Source organism: Festucalex cinctus, chromosome 12 (assembly GCF_051991245.1).
Source record: "Festucalex cinctus isolate MCC-2025b chromosome 12, RoL_Fcin_1.0, whole genome shotgun sequence".
NCBI lineage: Eukaryota > Metazoa > Chordata > Actinopteri > Syngnathiformes > Syngnathidae > Festucalex > Festucalex cinctus.
In genome coordinates this window covers 17,870,353-17,880,959 of record NC_135422.1, presented here as the reverse complement: position 1 = coordinate 17,880,959, position 10,607 = coordinate 17,870,353, and the positions used below count along the sequence as shown (strand labels likewise).

At 36.6% G+C, this 10,607-nt stretch overlaps 1 protein-coding gene across 1 annotated transcript in view; it reads right to left on the bottom strand.

Moving 5' to 3' along the window:
• The window catches only part of LOC144031103 (otoferlin-like), a 37,368-nt gene continuing 26,761 nt past the window's right edge, over window positions 1–10,607 (bottom strand). Inside the window, exons 31-43 of the mRNA XM_077537861.1 lie at window positions 9,704–9,825; window positions 9,497–9,634; window positions 7,660–7,785; window positions 7,462–7,589; window positions 7,215–7,385; window positions 6,021–6,181; window positions 5,798–5,940; window positions 5,633–5,721; window positions 4,313–4,411; window positions 3,981–4,222; window positions 2,499–2,677; window positions 565–665; window positions 1–409 (exon numbers count right to left, since the gene is read on the bottom strand). Coding sequence (XP_077393987.1) covers window positions 229–409; window positions 565–665; window positions 2,499–2,677; window positions 3,981–4,222; window positions 4,313–4,411; window positions 5,633–5,721; window positions 5,798–5,940; window positions 6,021–6,181; window positions 7,215–7,385; window positions 7,462–7,589; window positions 7,660–7,785; window positions 9,497–9,634; window positions 9,704–9,825 — 1,880 coding nt within the window. The 3' untranslated portion in view covers window positions 1–228. The remainder of the gene's footprint in view (window positions 410–564; window positions 666–2,498; window positions 2,678–3,980; window positions 4,223–4,312; window positions 4,412–5,632; window positions 5,722–5,797; window positions 5,941–6,020; window positions 6,182–7,214; window positions 7,386–7,461; window positions 7,590–7,659; window positions 7,786–9,496; window positions 9,635–9,703; window positions 9,826–10,607) is intronic.

Genomic DNA, 10,607 nt, shown 5'->3' with positions numbered 1-10,607 from the left:
ATGCAGTCCGACTTTATCCTCTCCCATACAAACACTGTTTGTGACAAAATACACATTTTGAACCCAAACCAAACACTTGAAAGGTGCAAAACGTGACAGAACACCACATTTCAAACCAATGGAAATCTTGTCAGAATGTCTATGACTAATCATGTCACAAATGGCATGAACAATTAGCTCAGAAAAAAAAAAAATCAAACAATTGTTATAATGTTGATGATGATGAATTCAGGCTCCCAACATTTTCTTCACCATGTAACCGGGCATGTTGTAGAGGAAGAGAGCCAAGATGGCCAACACGAGCAGGGCGCAGACGATCTTGATGGTGAGCCAGCGGTACTGGTCGCATATGAGATGCTTGGCTGCCTTGAGGGGGATCAGGAACCACAGGAGGGCGATGTCCGGACGGCTGAGGGGAAGGAACAACAAAGTTAGATGCTAGTTAGAAGTCATTCCATCAAACTGATGAATGATAGAACCGACTTTTAATCTTTTTTTGTTGTTTATTTATAGTGAGAAGAGATCACAACTGGTTGTTTTGATAACAGAAAAGAAACTTCATACTTGGGCTTCTCCAGAGGTTCAGGCTCGTTGCGTCCTTCGCCGGCCGGGGATTTCTCCGCCTCTTCACCAGTCAGAAGGTGAAGCTCCGCCTCCACTTTGCCCTAGAATGACAAACACAAGCACTGATCGTTGTTAAGAAAAAAAAAACTTGCATTGTGAGAGCGGAGAACGCAAACGATGAATCAAACTCCTGAAAAGGACTCACTGACTCAATTGCAGACTCTCCAGAAAAATTTGCGAACGAGGGACGATTCGGCTCGACAAACTCTCGAGTCAGATGATCGCGTTTAATGGGGTGAGCGATTCAAATGATTCAGATGAATCCGATCAAGAATCACTGGAAATGCAGGTGATTCTATTCATCGAGTCGGGTCAACAGAAACGCCGCCGACTCGGACCATTTGGTTCACTGACTCACTAGTAGTGTTAATTTTGTCAACAAAAACTAAACAAAAATAATTTTGTCAACACATATTTTTCACCGGACTAAAACTAGACTAGACTAGACTAAAACCCTCATAAATAAACAATAACTGGGACTAAATCAATCTGCATTTTCGTTGACTAATGAAGACGAGATGAGAATGGACTGGACTAAAATCTATGGACATTTCAGTTCATGAATAAAAACGAGATAAAAATGATATGATTTTGTAAAATCTCATCTCTACTAATCTGTCACTGTGACACTCATGTGACACATAGTGACACGCCCCCTTTCAAATCTGCAGCTAACGAGTGCAACATGCACAAACATGAGACAGACAGGAGGTGGATTCATTGTAAAAGTTTTTGTTTTTGTTTTTTTTTAAAAAGTAAATTATAGTTATAACTTAACATTAATCCAATGGCTATAACGTTCCAACAATAATGTTAATGCAACCGCTAACTAAAGCTCGCTAACCTACTAGCTCATAGCATGGAACCTAAGCAGCCACTGTAATTGTGGGAATGCTGAAGTATTCCCACATAAGTTATTGTGATTTTTCTTCTCCACACTTTTTTGCCGCGTAACATTGCCCACATAATACTTCCAATTTACATTGTTCAAATTTCAACTAGCTTAAAAAATTCACGCCTCTTGGGGTATATATCGTCTGATTCCACATTACTTACAGTATTTGCACAATTGAACGTTTTATATCAACTCTTCCCCATTCGTTTTTAATGGTAGAGACATTGAACTTTTTCTAAGCATCACTTTCCACGCCCACTTCTATACATATAACTTATCATCATTACCAGGTGTCTGATACTGCTTGGTGGCACAGTTGATAAAGTGCATTGTCCAGTAACCAGGAGGTTATAATTTCATAATTTATCTCTCAATATGCTTCATAAGCATTCCACATGCATTCAAAATCTTAGCATTCAACTTTGAGCATTCCCACATTTTCTCCAGAAATTGCACTTAGTCTAGTTGCGTTTGAAGTTGTTTTTCATCAAAAAAGATGAGAACATTTTATGTAAGATATAATCTACTGACAAAAAATATATATACTGTACAGGGGTAACATGGTTGTCCTGACTAAAACGTTGACAGTTTGTTTTGACTAAAACTAATGACTAAAATTATATTTTTTTGGAGCAAAATAAACACTAAAATGCTAGATTTATAGTCAACTAAAAATGGACTACATAAAAATGGGATGAGGTTGACTATCTGTGATAAAAAACAAAAAACAACAACAACTTACAAGCGTGGCTGAAATTGGACTAAAGCTGAGACGAAATTTCAAAATGGCAGACAAAATTAACACTACTGAATCAGAATCATGGAAACAGATTATTTGTTAATATCACAAAATCAGCAGACCAGAACGCTTTCGGTTGAATCAGGCGAATGACTCCAGTTCATGGAACCACTTGTAACTCAGATGATGCGATTCGGTCGGTTTATTATTAATAACGGTAAGCTCATCTGCGGAGCTTACCGTGAGTTCAAACTCGTCGTCCTCGTTGCGGGCCACGAAGGGCCACCAGCCTTTGATCCTCTTCTGCTTGAAGATGGAGACGGCGGGCATGTCGGCCTCGTTGGTCACCATCTCGATGGTGCACTGCTTGGCCGACTTTGCGCCACGTGGGAAGCGGTTCAGGTCCAGCTCGATGGCGCCTGTTCACGGGCAAACGTGTTGTGGGAAAATCAACGACCGTGCTTTATATTTTACTTCTTTCTTTTCCTTGTTTTTCTAATCATCTCTTCTGCCACCCTTATTTCATCCCTTTCGTCTTTTCTTGGTTCATTCCTGTTTTTATTCTTTACTTCCTCATTCCCTCCATCTGTCATTTTTGTCCTCCCTTGCTTCCTTATTTTCGTGTCATCTTCCTTCCATCTTTCTGTGACAAATTTCTTCCCTCATTCATTCCCTTTTTATTTCCTTCCTCCTTCATGTAGCCCTTCTTTCCTTCTTTTGTTCTTTCAATCTTCCTTCTTTCTCTTTATGCCCTTGTATAGTTACAGTCTTTCCGTCCATCTTTTGTTCCTTCAATCCTTCTTTTTTCATCCTTCCTTCTTTTGATTTACTTCATTTATTCCCTTTTCCCTTCTGTTGCCTTTGAATTTTTCTTTTTTCCTTAATTTTTTAATATCTTTTTTCCTTCTTAATTTTTCCACTTCTTTCATTTCTTTATTCTCTTTTCTTCCATTCCTTATTTTTTCCCATCCTTTCTAGTACTTTTTCCTTCATTCTGTACCTCCTATCAGTTCTTTTCTTTCTTTTCTTCCCTCTTCCCTTACGTCATTTCTTCCACCTTACTTTTTTCCCCTTCCTCCCTTCTTTCCCTCCACATAATGCCCAACTAATGATAAAGAATCATTTGCAATATTTTGGATAAATTAAAAAAAATATATATATATTATGTGTCATTTATTTTAAAAAAATGTAATAAACTGGCTAACAGGAAAAGTAGTAACTAGTTGTTTTTTTTAAAAAGTTTTTTAATCTATATTTGCAATGTTTTGTATAAATAAAAAAATATATATATTATGTCAATTATTGAAAATGTTTAAAAAAAAAAACTGGCTAACAGGCAAAATAGATTTTTTTAATTTTATTTTTTTATTTATATACCGTATATATATATATATATATATATATATATATATATATATATATATATATATATATATATATGCAATATTTTGTATACATTTAAAAAATATATATATTACGTGTCACTTATTTAAATTTAAAAAAAAAAAGTAATAAACCGGCTAACAGGTAAAGTAGTAACTTTAAAAAAAAAAAAAAATAAATTCATTTCTGTAAGCCATTTGCTTTTAAGGCTCATGTTGCAAAAGGGGTTTGAAATGATATTAAAGTGTTTAGGCATATATATATATATAGGCATATATATATATATATATATATATATATATATATATCCCTACTATTGGCACAGACGACGCCGATTACCGAGGAAGTCGTCGGCAGAGAAATGGTCGGCATCCCACACTTGCAGGTTGAGGCGGGCCGGGATCTTGTACTCGGTCTCGTCCCAGGCGAACATGGACTCCTTCTTGGAGATGACGATCTTCTCCTCGGCCATCAGGTAGTCGAAGGGGTAGATGAAGCGCCAGTTGAAGTTGCCCTCGCCGGTGATGGAGTGATAGTGGACGTCCGTGTCCTGCTTGTCCTCCTGCTGCCCCTTGAGCCAGCTGGACCGGGACAGAAAGACGACAACTACACAACAACAAAACACAAATTGGTCCATTTGGGGCTAAAAGAAATCTGGTTGCGTTATTCACCCTCTGACGAATATGTCGCTGGATTTCTCTCCAGTGAAGATGTCATCGTCCTCCAGGACCACTTCATCCGTGTTCCAAATGATGACCCGCAGCTCAAACCTGAAATGGAAACAAAATGACTTCAGTCGATGTGTCAGAATGCATCAATGAACCCTTATAAGGGTGAAGTCAGCTCAAGTCAGTTTTATTGATTTATTTACTTCATTTCCTTGTAATTGTTAAAAAAAAAAAAAGTGATGTAGTGATGTAATAAATGTTAAATTAAATTAACACATATTGTGAAACTGATAATTTTAGTAACATTTTTATTTTTATTCTGTCTATTTTTTGCAATACATTTATTTAATTCACCAATTAATTAATGAGATAAATTAAAGGGATACTTGACTCACTGAACAATTTTCAGCAGTGAATAGTTCATATTTTGTTCAGAATGATTTTGATAACTTCATTATTTTTTATTTACAATTAATGGTAAATGGCATGGCGCAATTAATACCTTTTAAAAAGTAATTTTTCTAGTTGCTGTCGACTGATGATGACATCACCTGTGCTGAGGAAGTAGGTAACGGCCAATCATGGCTCACCTGTTTTCTGCCTTAGGTCAGTAAACTGAGCCATAATTGGTCGTTACCTATGGCGGACCAAAACTGCCAAAATTCAAAATAAATAAATGACTAAATAAATAAATGATTAAATAAATAAATGACTAAATAAATTAATAAATGACTAAAAGTGAAAATAAAAATGGATATAAAAAATTCTTTCTATTTCCATTTATATATATTTTTTTCATGTAATTTTCGAATTATATTTTTTTTACAACCATTTTTATTCTCACTTTTAGTCATGTATTTATTTATTTAGTCATTTATTTATTTAGTAATTTATTTATTCTTAATTTTGGCAGTTTTGGACCTCTATATTTACCTACTTCCTCACCACAGGTGATGTCATCATCAGTCGACAGCAAGTAGAAAAATTACTTTTTAAAAGTATTAATTGTACATGAAAAATAATGAAGTTAACACATTAATTATAGACAAAATATTAACGTTTTACTGCGGAAAATGACTCGATGAGTCAAGTATCCCTTTTTAAATAAATATGAAAATGAGTATGTAAATGTAGAATATATTTGCCAAACTGGTTGTTTTATTTTATTATGTACCTTAAATCAATTAAACAAAAATTGAATGAGGTAATTGAATGAAAAATAAATAACACGGATATATTACATATACAAGTAAAAAGCTAAATTAGTGCACATTAGTCATCACAATGTGACTGTGCTGTGTGGACATTCCAAAATGAAAGTACTTCTTTGGCTTCCTGGGCGCGATGTCCAGGGCAGGACCGGGCGCCGTCATGTCTTTGGGGAACATGTCCACCCACATCTCAATCCGGCCCTGCGGATGCAAATTGATCACAAAATCAATTGATCAGCAAAAGCCAATGAAAAAACAAAACCGTGAGATCGTTTACTTGTTCGATTCCCGGTTTGTCGGGGTGCAGGAGCGGCCTGGTCTCCACGTGCTCCGGCACCAATTTGCAGCCCACCCGCGGGATTTCCTCCCAGTGCTTGAGCACGGTCAGCGCCAGGTGCTCGTTGGTCTGCTTCTTCAGACCTGACCGCGATGAGCATTTTTTTTTTCTTTCAGAATTCCCTTCATAAACAAGCGCAGGAAGAAAAAAAAAAAAGCGTTACCATTCTCATCCTCGATCTCGGTGGGCGCCATGAAGACGCGGTTCTCCACTTTCACCCGCCCGCCCGGCCCGTAGTGAGGCCCGTCCAGCTTGCCGTCCTTGCACAGTTTGGCCAGGATCTGGGTGGGTTTCATGGGGTCCCTCCAGATGTTGTAACCGTGGCTACGGAGAAAAAAAACCCACAATGGGGTGTTTTCAACTCTGGCGCAAGGCACAGTGTACATGTGTGCAGGGGCGGGCTAGACTACGTTTTGGTATTTTTCACAAAAAAAATGTTCCCGCCAAAACTTGTTCGTTTGTCTTCCATTTTTCAATTTAGTCTGTTTTAGTGCAATTTCACTCATCCCGTTTTTATTTAGTTCGTTTTTAGTCGACTAGTCTAGCATTTTAGTCTTTATTTTAGGCCAAGAAAACGTAATTTTATTCATATAGTTTTCATAAACAAAAACTGTCACGGTTTTAGCCTAGTTTTAGTCAGGACAAATGTTTTACCGCTGTATATATATATATATATATATATATATTCTTTTTTTTGTCAGCAGATTATATTGAACATTTTAAAACTAGTTCACATAAAATGTTCTCATCTTTTTGATGAAAACCAACTATGACGCACAATTACAGTACTATGGCTCCATGCTATTAGCTAGTAAGTTAGCCAGGATTAGTTAGATGTCACATTAACGTTATTGTTGGAACGTTATAACCGTTGGATTAATGTTATAATTTATATATATATATATATATATATATATATATATATATATATATATATACCTCCTGTCTGTCCCATGTGTTTGTGTTGTGTGTCACATGACAGTGTCACAGATGTGACAGATTAGCAGAGACAAGATTTTTACAAATTCAGATCATTTTCGTCTCGTTTTTGTGCATGAATTAAAATGTTCATAGATTTTAGTCTAGTCTATTTTTGTCTCATCTTTATTAGTCGGCAGAAATGCATACTGATTTAGTCCCAGTTATTGTTAATTAATGAGGGTTTTAGTCTAGTCTAATCTAGTTTTAGTCTGGTGAAAAACGTGTGTTGACGAAATTATTTTAGTTTCATTTTTGTTGACGAAATTAACACTACGGCGTACATGTGTGCAGGGGCGGGCTAGACTAAGCGTTGGTATTTTTTTTCTAAAATACGATTCCAACCAAACTGACTTGTGTCAGTGCCCATGTTGCTTACGTGGCATAGCTGGCGGTGATGCCGCAGGTGGCCCTGTGCTTGCTGTAGAAGCGGTTCTCTAGGTCCAGCTTGGTCTCGCCGATCAGGTCGTCGGTGCCCACCAGGTCCCAGTCGTAGATGGACACGGTGAGGGTGGAGTCCATGGGGAACGTGGCCTCAATGTCGAAGGATCTGCAGGACGAAGGAGTGAGTGACACGAGAACAATTTTTTTAATTTTTTTTTAAGTCGTACAGATTTCGTCCTTACTTTCCGAATAGTGGATTGAGCTGCTTGGAGATGTAGTTCTCTTTATCCTTCACTTCATTCTTTCCCAGTTTGATGGCGATGTACGGATCGGCTTTGCCGTTGATGTCCGCCGGGTGAAGATCAGTCGCCTGGCAGCAGAAAGTTATTTTTATCGTTATTTTTACAAAGAGGTTATCAATCCAGTGGATGCCGACTCACCCTGATGATGTAAACCCGCACCAAGACGTTGATGGGGTCATTGTGCGGAATGTTCTGGAACATCCCCATGTTGGAGTCAAAGTCTCTGGGCAGCTCCTCGGACACTTTGTACATGCACAACGAGCCCTTGAATGAAATGAAAATATTCAAATAAATAGCAATAATAATAATAATGTGTAAAGTGCTTTTCATAATACAAACCAACAGACACAAGTTAAGGTCTCCCATGCTTTGTTGTGTTTGCACCAATCGATTTTTGTAACATGAGGACTCTTGGACATTTTTTCCCCCACATAAAGTATGACTTTGTTATTGTAAAATTGTGACTTTTTCCACATTGAGTGCTTTATTCTCAAAATTATTTGATTTATTTTTCATATTACATTTTTATTCTTGTGAAATTGCATCTTTTTCAGGTTTATTATTTAATTAAATTTTAATTCAACTTTAATTTAATTTAGTTTTTATTTTATTTTTTCATATTGCATCTTTATTGTGCCATTATTTGGGACTTTTCCACCTTTTATTTATGACTTTATTCCTGAAAATTTGCAATTTTTTTCCAGTAATTACAATCTTGTGCATTTTATTATTCATCACATTTGTCTTTAACTCATTCACTCCCAGCTATTTTCACTGAAGCAACTGGATTTTGACTGATTTTGTAAGGCCCACAGAATATTGTGTTCTATTGCTATAAAAACATGGGACCTACCAAAAGAAAGATTAGTCCTTTTTTTTACAAGTTAAAAAAAGTATATTAGTATCTGTTTCCGTTTTGCAGCAACTAGCATTAGAATATAGCTAAGTTTCTTCATTATTCACAAACCTGTTGAAAACACTGGGAAAAAAATAGCTTGTTTTAACATGGTCCTAGTTGATCTCTTATACTCTGCTGCCACCTTCTGGCCTTTTTTTTTGTCATAACTACCATTGCTTTAAGCGACCTCTTCAGGTCAGAAGCTGCATCAAAGTCTGCTGTGTGCTCTAGCATAGAAAAAACCCCCATAAAAAACGTATAAATAAGTTTTTGGTAGGGAAGGAAAAAGTATTAAAAAAACGTATTTATATGTTTTTGGGTTTGAATGAATTAATGTATTATTATAATATTTTGAAATAGAATTCTCATATTCATCTTCTTCTAATATGACAAAATTTACAGTTTTAATTCATCCCCCCAAATTGTTTTTAGGAACCGTCATATTAAAGGGATACTTCACTTATTTAGCGTATTATAGCAATAAAAAGCACCTGTTTTCTAGGTTTGGTCATGTGACATTCACAAGCTGAGCTGTGATTGGTTACCTGAGCCCTTGTGATGTCATTTTCAGTCGACAGCAAGTTGCAAAATGTGTTTTTAAAGGTACTAATTGTACATAAAAAAATAATGAAAATATCAAATTCATTATAGGCAAAATATTAATGTTTGACTGCCAAAAATGGCTAAATAAGTAAAGTGTCCCTTTAAGACGTTATTTTTACAGCCGGTTCAATTTACTTTACAATTTGAACCTCATAATAATATTCTAATATTTTGACATTGATTTAGTCTCCTTAGATTACGTCTTCATTTACCACATCTTTCTCTGGCAATATTGCACCCTTGCTCTCATAAAACTTGCATCATAAATCTTTTTTTTTTTTTTTTTGGTCTCTTAATATTAAAGGCCAAGTTCATAAATAAGTACGATAATGATGACAAAATACACTAGTACATAATCATGAATAAATGGTTACATAAAGTGCGTGTTGTCAAGTTGAAGGTATTATTATCACGCACAGACAAGAATCCGCTTCCAAATGATTTTTTTTTTATAAGCGTCCTAACTCCGCTTACTTTGAATTTCCCAACAATCCTGTCCTCGTCCGAAGCGTTCTGGTCATCGTCGTCGCCACCTTTCCCCCTGAACAGGTTGAAACTGTGCAGCCAGTCCTCAAAGTTGTCAAACTCGCTCTCCAGCTCTTTGGCGTACACCTTGTGCGACACACACAAAAAAAAAAGTCTCGAGAGCGTTTCGCCAGACGTTCAATGTCGTTTGCCTACTTTGAGCTCGTCCAGCTTGGCCTTTTTCTTGTCAGCCGGGTCGACGGCGCTCGCCTTCTTCTTGTCCTTCTTCCCTTTGGCCTTCCTGATGCCTTTTACGGGAGAGTCATCAGGTTTGATGTCTGAGTTATCCGTGAAGATGGTGAGGAGAACGAGGCAGGGGAGGTAAGAGGGGAGCACAGCACTCGAGACATGAATTCCAACATGAAAGTTGTCAGACAACAGACCTTTTTCCATATGTTCTGTGATGACAGATATGTCTGCGGAGTTTCATGTCAAAAGGTGAAACTCGCGTTATTTTTTTCTCAAGACCCCCAAAATGATTTTGGGGGTCAGAATTTGCAGCTGTACGAAGCTCGTGTCGCCGTTATGCTAAATGACAACTTTCATGGCGGCATATGGTTGCGTGTTAAGGACGCAAGGAAAAGTCGGCCCACATGCGTGACTTTCGGATTCATGTCAGCATTTCAGTCTACACGCTGATGCATTGTGGGAGTCGGGCAAAAGCTCGCTACTGCAACAAGGAAGACAACGTTAGTGAGACCACACGCAATCCGACTACTCCTCACGAAATTATCTTATTGTTCACATTAACGTGACAAAAAAAACAAAAACATTTGAATTGTGAAATGGCGAGAAAATAACTACGTCATCACGTTATTAGAATACAGTCCAATTTTTCCATGAAAAAGACGTCAAGAACATCAAATGTTATTATGGTAATTACAAATTAGTCATGTTAATTTTACATATTTTTTACCGGTGTATATATTTTTTTTTTGTAATATTGTACCTTTATTCCATTAAAAAAAAAATCCACATTAATAATTTTATTGTCATAATATTCTGACTTACCTGTAATTTTTAAATTTTATTTTTGTTCCATAAGAAAACCGTCAAGAAC